General features: G+C 39.7%; 1 protein-coding gene across 6 annotated transcripts in view; it reads left to right on the top strand.

Moving 5' to 3' along the window:
* MAPK14 (mitogen-activated protein kinase 14) overlaps positions 1-14,504 on the top strand; it is a 76,251-nt gene that overhangs the window by 51,869 nt on the left and 9,878 nt on the right. For 3 of the 6 annotated variants that reach the window (XM_061398001.1, XM_061397999.1, XM_061397996.1), the window contains exon 9: positions 9,992-10,071. In XM_061398001.1, coding sequence (XP_061253985.1) covers positions 9,992-10,071 — 80 coding nt within the window. Of the gene's footprint in view, positions 1-9,991; positions 10,081-13,440; positions 13,750-13,792; positions 13,873-14,504 lie in introns of those variants that run through there. The other 3 variants (XM_061397998.1, XM_061397997.1, XM_061398000.1) reach the window with 3 other exon arrangements.

Consider the following 14,504-nt stretch of genomic DNA (forward strand, 5'->3'; position numbering starts at 1 on the left):
TTTATAAATCAGGGATATCTTGCTTTTATATTTGGTTTATGTATTAAAAAGGCTGTATTTGGTCCTTGTAATGATACACTTGCTGACTTCTTATATTTGTTGCTTAAAAACAAATAAAATAAAAACAAAAACAAATAAAAGCAAGAAGATAAGGTCACCCTGTCGTGTACCTTTATCTCCCCTCAGCATGACTTTGTTTTTATCCCAGATTGTAACCAAACTTTAATTTACTTCCAGATTTATTGTCTAGTCTATAGTTTATCACAACCCCTTTATTTTAGTCCCTTTTCTATCTGCTGCATGCCCATTTCACAGTTTAGTAATAATATCATCAAAATGTGATTTGTCGTAACCCTCATCAGTTCCACTTGGGGAAGATGTTTAGGCAAGAAAACATTTTTAAATTTATATCTAGAATTAGATCTGAAGATTTTTGTTAAATTCATTTACTCGCCCTCCACCAGTTTGGTTGAGCATTTAGAGATGCTGCCGTTTCCTGTGTTCTATCACAGTTAGAGACCTAAAAGCTGTTTTAGCATCTCACCTAAGCAGACACACTGATATAAACCAGAATGTCAGTTCACTGGCTTACAGTTGGGATCATACTTCTGGGGTGACTGTGATGTTCATTTCACCAATCCACGTATTCTAACTGTCTTCTGCTAGAATGTATTTTGCTAATGAACTGAAAATGAAAAGCCTCTTCCCTCAGCTGTCAATTTCCCTCTGAATATTACTGGATTGATACAGAGTATAATTTCCCTATATGGCTCACCTTATTCCTTCTCATCCCTGGATTCTAATTTTAATACCTAATGTTTCCCCTTTATCCTTTGTTTCATTTACCTTATACCTGTTTCTTAGAAATTTGACATACACATTATAGTCTAAGCTAAGAGAATGAGGGACAGTTTGTGATTTTCCTTTTCCTCTGAGTTGCATTCTTTACTCTGTCTTCCTGAGCATTCTGCTCTGATGTTCTTCTCTGTTCCTCTTGCCCCTTCCTTTCCTTTATTTCCGTATGTCCATCTACAGTTGGTCGCAGACACTCATACCTGCTCTCCACCAGTTTGGTTGAGCTGTCCAACCAAACTGTCCAACCAAGCTGTCCACCACAAAGTGGTGGAGAGACACGGACAGTAAAGCATGCTAGTTAAGAGCACGTGTTCTGGAATCAGACTTCCAGGGTTGATATTACTTAGCTCTTTTACTTCCGGCCCTCTGACTTTGAGCCAGTTGTGTAACCTCAGTCTCTTGGTTTCCTTAACTGTAAAATGCTGATCATAGTACATACCTCATGTGAGAATTCAGTGAGATGACCTGGAAAGGACTGGGAGCAGGGCCTGCCAGTAGATGTTAGCCATCATCCTCATCAGTGATCTTTGGGAAGAGTTTCTCCCTTTCACCTTCCCACTTTATTGTCTACTTAAAAATCATTAAAGGCTGTGTTTTTTTGTTTTATTAAAGTTTTTTTAAGAGCTAGTAAAGAATGGATCCCCTTGACAGGCTACTGGTATAAAGGTTTCAAAGCAGTTGTGATTGCCTTTGGTTCTGTCTCATTACAGGTGCCCATTGATGGATCAACCCTTTTAAAATGCTAACTTTTGGCCTCTGTAAGAAGTGTTCCTTTTTATGCATACTTCTTTTCCCTCTATGAGCTTTGGGAAGAAAACCTAGCATTTAAGCTTTTTACTAGGAGATTCTCTTTTTTAATACATGAGAATTCTTTTCAAAATTTTTATTTTAGTAATACACTGTTCCTTTTCTACTTGGTTCCTTTTCAGGCAGATGTTCTCCTGGATCAGGAAACTTGAATTTGGGAGATTTGTATTTGTAATATGTATAACTCCCTTCTTGTCAGTTGCTACCTGTGTGGATGTAGCTTTGATTGCCTGACAAGGGGAGAGGAAAGTGTTTTCTGTTACTTTTTCAAGTCCCCAGTTGATTCTACTATGCATCCAGTGTTGAGTACAACTAGAGTTTTAACCAAGTTGAATTTTAGTTTTAATCTTTCAGACTGAAAGTTACTTAGTAGTTTTTCCTCTTTTTTTTTAGGTACTGATGAGATAAAAGTTAAGAATCTAGAATTATCCACTTGGGGATCTAGAAAGATGCTAAGAAACATATAGTTGGGCCCCCTGTTTTTATAGATGAGGAAGCTATAAGAACCCAGAAAAGATGGATACGAATGTATCTGACTCAGGTCTCCGTTTCTTTCCAATATTCTATCTGTTGCCTATTCTCCTAATTTCTAAAACTCATTCTCTTAAAACCTTTGCAGAATGTGCTGGCCCCACACACTCTTCTGTTGCTCAGAAAGGCACACAGCTACTGCCTATTTATGATTTTAAAATGCAGCTGAATGCCAAGGCAGCCTCTAGAGTTTGCTCTTTACTTGAGTACACAGTTCTCTCCCTGTTTTCCTCATTTATTATTCATCTTGCATTTGAAACTGGTGGTTTTAGCTTCTAGATAAGAACCATCTAATAGAACTTTCTGTGGTCTTACAAGTAGTTTATTTATATACTGTCCAGTATGGTGGTTGGTAGCTACCAGCCACATGTGGCTGTAGAACACTTAAAATGTGGCCAGTGGAACTTAGAAGCTGAATTAAAAATATTTTTGTAGTCAAGTGTTTTCACATATAATTTGCCACTTTATTTTTTTATTGTGGTAAAATAAACATAACATGAAATTTACCATCTTAATCCTTTTAAAGTATACAATCCAGTGGCACTAATTACATCCATAAAACTGTGCATCTGTCTATGTCCAAAACATTTTCATCGCCCCTAACAGAAGCTGTACCCATTAAACAAAAACTTCCTATTCCCTCTTATAGCCTCTCATTACCTCTCTTCTACTTTCTGTCTCTAAGAATTTGTTTATTCTAAAAATTTAATATTAAGTGGGCTCACACAACATTTGTGTTCTTGTGTCTGAACTATTTCACTTAGCACGTTTTCAGGGCTCATCCATATTGTAGCATGGATCAACCTTCATTCTTTTTTTATGATGAATACTATCCCCTGTGTGGCTATACCATATTTTATTTACCCATTCGTGTGCTTACAGACGCTCGGTTGTTTCCCCCTTTGGCTGCTGTGGGTAGTGCTGCAGGGAACACTGACGTGCAGCTACCTCTCTGCGTTCCCCCTGTCGCTTCTGTTGGCTGTGTATCTAGGAGTGGAATTGCTGGGTCATGAGGTTACTCTGTGTGTAGCTTTTTTGAGGAGCAGAGCAGTCGTTGTTTGTCACAGCCGTTTCACTGTTTTACATGCCCACCAGTGATGAATGGGCAGTTTCTCCGTATCTTCACCAACAGCTGTTTCTTCCTCCCTCCCTCCCTTCCATCCTGCTTTTTAAAATTATAGCCATCCTAGAGATACCAGGTGGAATCTCTTTGTGGTTTTAATTTGCATTTCCTTAATGACTAATGATGTTGAGTATCTTTTCCTATGTTTACTGTTGGTATGTCTTCTTTGGAAAAATACTTGTTTGAGACCTTTACCCACCTTTTACTTGGGTTGTCTTTTTGTTGTTGAGTTTTAGGAGTTCTTTATATATTCTGTAAATTAAGCCTTCTTCACCAGATATGCGATATGCAAATATTTTCTCCCATTTTGTGGGCTGTCTATTCATTTTTTTAATAATGTCGTTTGATGTACAAAGGTTTTTTTTAAATGAAGTTCCAATATATTTTTTCTTTTGTGTTCATGTTTTTGGTGTCATTTCTAAGAGTGTATTACCAAATTCAAGGTTGTGAAGATTTACTGCATTTTCTACTAAGAATTTTTGTGTGTATCTCCTATATTTAGGTTTCTAGTTCATTCTGAGTTAATTTTTGTATGTGATGTGAGGTTGAGGTCCAGCTTTATACTTTTGCATATGGACATTCAGTTGTCCCAGGACCATTTTTTGAAGATTATTTTTTTTCCATTGAATAGGTTAGGCACTCTTGTCAAAGATCAGTTCTATTCCATTGGTCCGAATATCTACCCTTATAGCAGTACCACACTGCTTTGATTATGGTAGCTTTATAGTAAGTAAGTAAGTCCTTCAACTTTGTTCCCGTTTTCAAGATTTTTTTTTTTTTTTTTTTTGGCACTTTGGGCTCCCTTATAATTTTATATGAATTTGAGGATAGGCTTTAAACATGTCTACCAAGAAGGCTGAATTTTATTTATTTACCATTTTTGACTGTGCTGGGTCTTTGTTGCTGCACTGGCTTTTCTCTAGTTGCTGAAAGTGGGGCTACTCTTCGTGTGTGGGGGGGCTTCCCACTGTGGTGGCTTCTCATTGCAGAGCATGGGCTCTGGGGCATACAGGCTTCAGAAGTTACTGCCCATGGGCTTAGCAGTTGTGGCTCCCAGGCAGTAGAGCACAGGCTTAATAGTGATGACACATGGACTTAGTTGCTCTCTGGTGTATTTCTTTCAGTGATGTTTTATAATTTTCAGTGGACAAGTTTTTTACCTCTTTAGTTAAATTTATTTTTAGGTATTTTCCTAATGTCTGTAAGATGCTATTTTAAATGGAATTGCTTTCTTAATTTTCTTTTTGATTTGTTCAGTGTTGGTGTATAAAAAACACAACTGATTTTTATTTGTTGATCATGTACCCTGCAACTTTCCACAGTTGAAAGCTGAGAACTCTGGTAGCTTTCTTGTGGATTCTTTGGTTTTTCTACATGTAAGATCATGTCATCTGCAAATAGAGAGTTTTACTTCTTCTTTTCCAAATTAGATGCTTTTATTTTTTTCCTCTTATGTAGTTTCTCTAGTGAGAACTTCCAGTACAGGGTTGAATAGCAGTACTGAAAGTGGGCAGCTTTGTTTTGTTCTTATCTTTCAGTCTTTCACCACTGAGTATAATTTAGCTCTGCATTTTTCATAAATACTCTTTATCATGGCAAGGAGTTCTATTCATAGTTTTATGAGTGTTGATCTGAATTTTAAATTTTATTAGATTTCATTTAGATTACATTAAAATTTAATCACGTGACTCTTGATATTTTATGCAGTTTTAGATCTCTGCAAGTCATCTTCCCATTCTACTTTTTTTCTCTCTTTTTTTTCCCCTCTGTGATTAGTCTTCTTGATAGAATCTTCTTTTGGGGTTACATGGCTTGCAGGATCTTAGTTCCCCAACTAGGGGATCAAACCCAGGCCCCAGCAGTGAAAGTACAAGTCCTAACCACTGGAGTCTAGGGAATTCCCAAGATTCCTTTGTTACTAGTTGTTAATAATCCTTAGCATTTCCCTAAAGAGATAAGATACACTAATTTTTGTCTTAAAGCTAATTATATTTAAGAGTGGAGCCCTTCCTCATTGGTCTAGTTGACTATATATCTCGAGTGGACACACCCGAGAGAACTTTATATTAGAAGAGAGTGAGGACCCAGAATGTGTTCTTCAGGTATAGTGCTAACTTATTTCGAAAGCCACTGGTTCTGAAAAGAGTAAGCCAGTTAGGAAATGTTATTACTCACGCTTAACAGTCTGCAGCCTACGGAAGAGAGAGGTTCATGACCCTATGACCTGTCAAATACTGTTTTCCCTTCCAGAGATCTCAGCCTTGGCTTACTATTGTTTTCCTTTTCTAGGTAATCAAATGAATTTCCTTCATGTGTAAAACTTTTCTTTGCTTCTTTCATTTTTATAGAAATGGCACTCTTAAGACATTAACTAAGATAATGGGGTTCTTGCCATCAGCTTGCTGCTCTACTCCATAATGAATTTTCTGTGTATCTGTTCCTTAATTCTAGTTCATTTATTTCTTCTTTTGATTTTTTTCAAACATTTTATGAACTACTTCAGACATACAAAAAGACAAGAAATAATAAATGAACACCTGTGTTTATGTAGCCCAGATTACAAGATAAAATATTGCCAGTAGAGCCAAAACTTTTGTATATCCCCCTTCCTGTCACAACTACCCCTCTCTTTCAGACGCTGGTTTCAAATAGTCTCTCATTAAAAAAAACAACAACACAGTTTTCCTTCAGACACCAAAAGCAAGTGTCCTAATGTTTAAGAAGAAAAATACTAGGTTACTTCTTGCCTTTTCTTTTCTAACTTGAGATTGTATTCCCCCATTTGAAAAGGCTGGAATTCTCAGGTTTCTCCACAAACCTAAAGCACCTTAAGAAATCTTCCATGTATGACAGTGAAAATGACTATTTGATGACTGAGAAGAGAAGGAAATAGGCTAAGTCCCATTCTGGTCCATCCTGTCTGTCACCAGGAGAATTTCCACAGGTCAGTGTTCCACCTTTGCCGCGTGGATTTTTTTTAAAACTGCTGCTCTTAAGCAGCCATAGTCTCAGGTTCTGCAAATGGTCCTTTTATTTATCTATTTTGATACCGCTTATGAGCAGCACTTTTTAAAAAATCCACGAGGCAAAGGTGGAACACTGACCTGTGAAAATTCTTCTGGTGACAGACAGGATGGACTAGAATGGGGCTTAGCTTACTTCTTAGTATCTTCAACTTTCTGGTTTACAGAAATCTCCTGGGAGTTGCCTAGACCATTTAGAAGTGAATAGACTATCTATCCCTCTTTTACTTTCCTTCCAAATAACCCATTACCCTTAGGTTTTTTCCCTCACCTACTCATTCTGACTACCTCTTACTTTTGTTACAGAGGACCTAAAGAGTAACCTTAGGCCTAAGTTGTTTAAGGAAGAATCAGGAGATTTATAATTAAAATTTTGACATTGTGATTATTACAATTAAAACACATTTTTAACTACCAGTAAAAAATATCTGCTATCTAGGGAAAAACGGGGTTAAACCGGGTAAGAAGGATGGCTTGCTGTGGAAGTAACTAATTGTCATAATGTGGTAAGTTCTGCTTTGCTCTGCTTATATAGTTACCTGAAGTTCCTTCTGGCCTTAACTGCCTGGACAAATTGTAGTGGCCTTACTGTAGCTGGTATTATTGGAAGACTGACCTGTATTTCAGTGGATTTGCCAGCTCTTGGAGAACCAATGGTGATTTCTTCTGAAGTTTGCAGCTTTGACTTTCTTGATGCGCGTGCTTTTAGCTACTAAGTAGGCTTTTATTTCGCACTGTGTGTTTGCTAATCTCCTAAGTACCGACTGTCATGCTGTACCAGCGCTCTTTATCTGTAGCCCTTATGCTCTCATCGGGCTGTATTTGTATACTCTTTAGAGTGTAAACATTTCAGATGAGCATTTGCATATGAAATGAAGCAACTTGTCTTGACTGTTTTGTATATAGACTTCCCAGTAGAGTACAGTCATTCTAGATTTTTGAGGGCAAGACAGAGGGGTGGAGCTGCTTTGAAAAGTCTATTACAGGAAGACCTTTCCAGTTAATATTTATTGAGCTATTCAGTGGAAGGTGCTAAAGATAAGATGGTACCTGTCCTCCAAACCAGAATGATCATACTTAGCAGAACGTGAGTTACAGAAGTCGTTTGAATGAATGTCTGTTCTCTGCTTATAAAACAAGACAGAGTGAACAGATACTGTAATAAGAGTATAAATAAGTTATGGAGAAGCAGCAGAGATTAATTCAAGCTCAAGATATGCAGAAGACTTCATGGCAGGCAGAGTTCTTGTTTGAGCAGGACTTTGAAAAGTAAATAAGAGAAAAGGTTTGCTAGGAGGGGAAAATGGAGGGTATTGCTGTTTATGACTTGGATAAATAAGGAGTTGGAAGCTTAAAAGTGCCTGGAATATTTGGTGTGAGTTGAAACATTGAGTGCATGAAGAAATAATAGTTTGAGGGGAGAGGCAGGAAAAACTCTTGATGCCAAATCAGCAAAGGCTGTGAACTTGAAGTTGAGGATTCAGGGCTTTATTCTTCAGCCCTGAGATTGTTTCTTACTGGCTGAGGTAGAAAAGGACATGGGGTCCCCCAAATCATTGCTCTCAAGACCACTGTGACCAGTAGGAGTAGCTTACTTTTCAGGTATATTGGGGTGAAGGTAAGACTCTTAAGAAACCCACAGCCCAGAGTCTTCCTCAGAGGGGGCATAAAACTTGACTCTCTAAAGTAGTTCAGTTTCTTTCCTCAGTATTGAAATTTTAGCCTCCAGAACACATTGATTTTTGCCCTCTGCAAAGAAAAAACTTATCTCCTTTTTTTCTAATTCAGTTTTTATTTTATATTGGAGTATAGTTGATATATAATGCTATTCTCTACTGTTCTTAATTCAGAAATAACTTCTGTGAGTGGGCTCCCCTGTCCGTGTAATTCTCCAGGCAAGAATACTGGAGTGGGTAGCAATTCCCTCCTCCAGGGGATCTTCCCAACCCAGGGATCAAACCTGTGTCTCCTGCATTGCAGGCAGATTCTTTATCATCTGAGCCACCACAGAAGGTCTTCTGTTACAACAGAACCATACAGTTTCTGTTGTAACCACCCAGTTTTGCCACATAAGCTGAAAGCAGCCATAGACAGTCCATAAACGAATGGGCATGGTTGTGTTCCAGTACAGCTTGAGTTGCTGACTCTTGTCTAGAATTTTCTTGCATTTAAGCCAGTTTCATATCTGGAGGGGAAGAAAGAATAGGGCAAGTTATTATTGCGTAACCAATTCCTGTAACTCCGGCAGCTATGGCTCACAGTGGCCATTATCTTCTGCACTGTACTGCCTTCATATGTCTAATCATAAACAGAAGTCTTTTCTTCCGTTCTCCCTCCTCTCCATCCTGCTGTACCTTCTCAAATATTTTGAGTGCTCAGCATGTAGCAGATGGTAGTCTGAGCGCTGGGGACAAGTGGTGAGCAGGCAGAGTCCCTCTCTCAGATCAGTGGAGGTGACAGTCAATAGCAAACAAAGCAGTTACAGATCGTAAGGAGCCCAAGCATTGTGCTGAGATGGAGGGTGACCAGGTAGGCAGTGCCTCTTGTGTGGCGTAGGGGAAGCTTCTCTGAGGAAGTGAAGGTTAAGCTGAGGCCCGAAGTTGAGAACGAGTTAATCCTGCAAAACCTGACAGGTTTTCTTTATGACAAGAGTCAGGAGATAGTCATCCTCTCTTCCTTTTCCCTCTGAATGTCAGTATAGACATGCATGGATAACATTTAAATTGTCATTAAAAAAAATACTGAGTTATTTTATAAGATTTTTTCCCCTCCTTTTAGCTTTATAGGCAAGGCTAAAAGCAGTCAGAATAGGTGGAAAGTTCCCGACTTCTGGTCAGTTACGCACGTACATAGTGAGTGTGCGTGGAAGAGTTGGCTGCACAGTAAAGGTTTGGGTGTTGCGGCCTGTTGTGTAGAGCTCTGGGGGTGTGAGGTTTGTCAGTACATTTCTGTAAGGTCGAAGCCTCAAGCCTCGTGTGTGCCGTGTTGCTACCACACTCCCGAAGGACGTGTGCTGTGGTGGGCTGGTGGGGCCCTCTGCTGGCCACTGTCGCTCACAGTCCTCTGCATGCCGCAGCCAGGAGAGGCTCTCAGGAGGACATCTCAACTGGTTAGGCTCTGGGATCTTTGCAGGTCCCTGTCATATTACAGGCTCCTTAGGTCAAGCCTTAGAGGAATATTCACAGGTAGGCTTGTGTATTTCCCTAACTCCTGTGCTCTCTGCTTCTTCCTTCTCTGTGGCCCTCTGCTGACTGGTGTTCTTTGCTTGACTGGCTCCTGGTGCTTTGGTGGAAGGGAAGGAGGTAGGTGTGGGCTGAGCGTATGGACTGAGTGCTGCTTTTATGTTTTCACCTGCTGTCTTTGGCAGCTAAGTACCCAGCTACAGCTGCTTAACTCTACTGACGGGATGTTGACAGATGCACAAAATAAATATAAGTCGGGTATGTGTGTGTGGTAGCTTTTGAAAATTTGTACAGGAGGAGCATGTTCTACTTGAAGTGACCATCCTGCAGAAACCTTGACCTAGATAAATTCACCTTTTTGGCTTGGTTTGGGGTTTTAAGTTTTTGTTATTGGGGTATTTTGTTTGTTTGTTTTGTTTGTTTTTCATTTTTATTTTGTCCCAACATTTTCCTTTATAGTCCACCATTAGATATTGATCAGTTGAAGCTCATTTTAAGACTCGTTGGAACCCCAGGGGCTGAGCTTTTGAAGAAAATCTCCTCAGAGTCTGTGAGTTGATGCCTTGATTGTAATTATCTGCCCTGTTGGGAGCCTCTGCCACTTCCCTTCTGTCAATCTGTACTTTGACCTGGGTATGTTTGTAAGCACATGTGCCCTCTGTTGCTGACTCCAGGATGAGGTGTGTGTGTACATGTACCTGCCTGCTCACATGCATGAGTGTGTTTTGTTTTCTCTCTATCTGGGTACAATACTGGAGCATGGGAGCTTGTGTTGGGCAGTTGTATCACAGTAAGTGAGATTTGAGATTCTCATTCATTCCAGGAGATGGAAAATTTGTTGTCTCCATTCTCCAACCCTGACATCATCTTTCTCAGAGTTTCACTCAAGGGCTCCTTTCACTTTTTTGGTTAGTATTTATCCTCAAAGCATGAGCTTTACCCTCTGTCAGTCTAGCTTTCTCACTAAAAGAATGGAAAGTGCATTGCCTGCACTCCCTTGCCCTTTCCCAGGAGTTACTTGCTTTTTATTGCTTTGGAATAGACAACTCGCACATCCTGGGTAAGGTGTGTGTTCTCCACAGGGGTCTGTATCTACCCTGTCTCCAGACCGTCAGAGGTAACATCCCCACTCCTAACACCTCGGATCCACAGGATGAGGGTTGTAAATCCTTCTCCCACAGCCTGCCTGTGTAATTACAAGTTTGAGTACCCTGAGAAAAAGCTTTGGAGCTAATGCCTTCCTGCTTCTAAGCAGGCATTTAGAGAGAAGCCATGGGAATGTGACTCTGGCTTACTTGGGCTTGCTTGGTCATTTTCTTGGGCCACAGGCGTGAGAGAAATTAGGAAAGCCCAGTCTTTCTCCCTTTTCCCATATGTCTGCTGCCAGGCAGTTGGAGAAAAGGGGAAAAGAGCTGTGAAGCCAAGTTCCAGCTGTGCCTTCTGGATTCTCCTCCCAGTGTTTCTGACTGAAGGATTCCTTTGCCCTGTTGGAAAGACTGCTGGGTAGCCAGAGGCAGGCTTTTCATTTGTTTCATGTACTTATTTAAGATGAGGAAGCAAAAGCACAGGAAGACTGGGACTTGCCCGAGTCATGCACTGAGTCACTTGACAGAGCTGAGTTTACATCCCAGATGTTCTGATAACATGTTCTAAACTTTAATCTCATGCGATTGCACACTGTTTTGAAAGTCATTGTCAGAGTTATCGACCAGAGCGTCAGCCAGGAGTGTTTTCTTTTTGCTTTTTGAAACGCAGGAGCTGGATTGGAGTGAATCAAAGAAGAGATGAGACAATGCTTAGAGAGGACGGTGCCTTTTTGTTTTAAATGCTTTGCTTAGAAAGATTGTCTAATAGAGAGGACACGGGGGCAAGAGAGAGTGGGGTTGGGGGGGGAGCTCAGTTTATTACTGAATAGTGCTCATGAGACTGAGATAGCAAGTGCATCCTCTGTCTGGAGATGGCCACTAGCAGCTCTTTCTCAGTCTTCTCACCCGCCCTTAGCCATCTGCCCTAGAGATATGTGCTGTTGGAAGAAAAAGGGTGGGTATAAAATGATAGTATTTACCTGTTGTAATCCTTTTTTTTTTTTAAAGTGCCTGCCCTATTAATGAAATGTCTATGTGAAATAGGGCACATCATACATTTCAACATCTCTCGCATAGAGTTGAGCATAATAAATTGAGTATCAGAACACAGAAGTTAAATAACATTGCATTGAGTATAGGAATAAGAATATTCCTCCTACGTAGTTACAGTGAGTGCATAAAAAGTAATTTAAACATTGAGAAGAGTAGACAAGATTAATTTTATGTTAGTAATACTGCTCAAGTACCAGTTTATCGTAGAAGCACATGATGTGTGAAACATGATGTCTAAATAGCAAAGCCAAGTGAGTAAAATTGTTTAAAGCTTTTCAACGTGAAAAACATATTAGTGAAGGAATGTAGTAAACAGAGAAAGCCAATAGGTATTTTCCTTACTCCTGAAAAGTAGTGAAGTGATGTCATTATTATTGATTGATGGAATTCAGTCAGTAAATACTAGGACATTCTGAGTAAGAGTACAGTAATAGTTGGACTGACGGAGAACAAGTCAGCATGTGCCGTGAGAAGGGGGGTAAATGAGTCATGATGGATGTCCAGAGAATATTTTTTGGTGGTGACCCAATACCTAATCAGTGAAAGGACAAAAATAAAAAATAAATCATATGAAGAAGACAAAAGCCCTTTCACTGACTCACTCTCAAAATTTTTGCTGAAAATATTTTATTCCTGAACTCCTGACAAAAATGGGATATAATAACCTATTTGACTAAAGGAGACCAAAAAAAAAAAAAAAAACCACGGAAATGTACAGACCAAGTTATTGTTCATAGAAAAGAGAAAGGTGGCAGGATTTTAACATTTTAAAACCCAGCTGATACTACTGTTGCTGGTTTAGTTAGTGAGCCCCTTTTGTTTCTTTCTCTTAGCATGCAGAGTACTGTTTGTTATGTAATTTGTTTAGAGGTAAACCTGAATTTATTGAGAATGTTAGAAGAACTTCACACCATCTTTTGGATTTGCTGGCCTGTCTTTGGGCTAGGGAGCGTGAGAGGCAGGGTGGAGCCGTGGCTCCAGCTCTTTCCTAACAGCCAGCCTTAAACATGTGTTTGTAGTAATCTGACCACTAAGGAATTTAAGTTCTGAGGATGAGCTCAACTGGAAAGATCATTGAGAGAAGCCACAAAGAAGTGCAATTATTTGATTACAGTACTTACTGGAAATGGTGCTACAAGAGAAGGAGGGAATTAATAAATACCAAGAAAGGGAATATGCAAAGGTTTTTATTGTGCTGAGGATTTTAAAAATCCCACCACTCTGCTTTAACAGCAACACATGATAAACAGTTCTTGTGGTTGTGTTAAAATTGATGGGCCAGCTAAAAGAGAGAAGGTTAGAGTGCAGTGTACCTACATCTGCATACATTTGGAAAACCTCAGAGTTCTGCCTTTGTCAGATCAGATACTCAGTGTTTTGCCAGCTTCCTCCCGGATGTTTTTTAAGCGAAGTCAGTCTGTTCACCTGTTAAAGGGACTTGTGGGAGAAATCACTGTGGCATGCTGTAACACCGGCAGCAGCTGCGGCTTCTGTTTTGTCTCTGCTGTTAGCTTCTCATCCCCCCCACTTCCCCTTCACTTATCACTGTGTGTTTGTGGCACGTATTTTAAATGTGTCACTAACTGCTGTCCTTGAAGCTTGGCCTTGCGTGTCAACACGCATACCACCTTGGTCTTAGATTAGGAGGGGTGGTATTTTAGAGAATCACCAGAACCTGTGCCACAGAAATTTAACCTGTACCTGAAATGGTTACATTGGACATTTTATTTTGTCTGAAGTTGAATCAAAATGTTCTGAATCCTCTTCATTTATCCCACAAGCAAACAGGTTGTGGCCATCAGTACTCGGAAACAGTTCTCTGGCTGGCATCCCGGATCAAGGGGCAGTCTCTTTCCAGGGAGCGTAAATATTTAATGTTAAAGATCATGCTAAAACCAAAAAAAAGTTTTTCTTCTCCACTTGGCCCATCACTGGCTCCATGGCTACTAACTCATGCCATTCACAGATGCATGCTTTCACGTGCAGCCTTGGGCTCTGACCTGGGTTGGGTGGGGTGGGTGGGAGTAGATTTTTTGTTTGGGGGTGGCTTTTTGGCCTTTTCTAAAACTTTTTGAGTTGAAAGTTATTTTTTGCACTGTATGCTTAACAATGCCCTTGACTAGGCATCTTAAGATATTAACCAGCTTCAGCAGATTATGCGTCTGACGGGGACTCCCCCTGCTTATCTCATTAACAGGATGCCAAGCCATGAGGTGAGAACAAATTGACTGCAGGAGTATCTAATTCAGAAGGCCACATTCGCATTTTATTGCCACTGTATAACCAACACCGATTGTAACGTCACTGAATGTTTGCATGCGCCTCTAGGGCGACTAAGGCAAAGACTGCCTATGTGCTATTACAACACTTGACGTCCTGTGAATGGAGAATATAATGTATAGGCTTGTTCATAGAAAATGATGTTATTTATGAATTTAGTGCTCAAGAGGAGGTTTGTGTTTTCCTAGGGTCCTATGCCTACAGTCAGGGTATGCTACCATTGAATAATGTTTAATTGGAGGTGTATTAACTGAAGGCCGTTAGCATGTTTTCCTATTTATCCATTTTCTTAATGACCAAAAGAAGAGCCTTTATTTAAAAACACCTATAAAATATCTAATGCTGAAAAGTTCTCTATTTAAGATAAAATATGCAAATAATGTAGAAAACTGAACATTTAGGGTTAGGTACCTTTTTTTTTGCCAATGCTTGGCTATTTAATCTAAGTCTCATTTTACCATCAGAGGTGATTGGGGCACTTCTTTTTCAGATGTCCTTAATCTTTTTGGGAATCAGGTTGGCCACATGGCTTTATTCAGGTAGTCTTTTCATTTATCTTATTAGA

Source organism: Bos javanicus, chromosome 23, assembly GCF_032452875.1.
Source record: "Bos javanicus breed banteng chromosome 23, ARS-OSU_banteng_1.0, whole genome shotgun sequence".
Taxonomy (NCBI): Eukaryota; Metazoa; Chordata; class Mammalia; order Artiodactyla; family Bovidae; genus Bos; species Bos javanicus.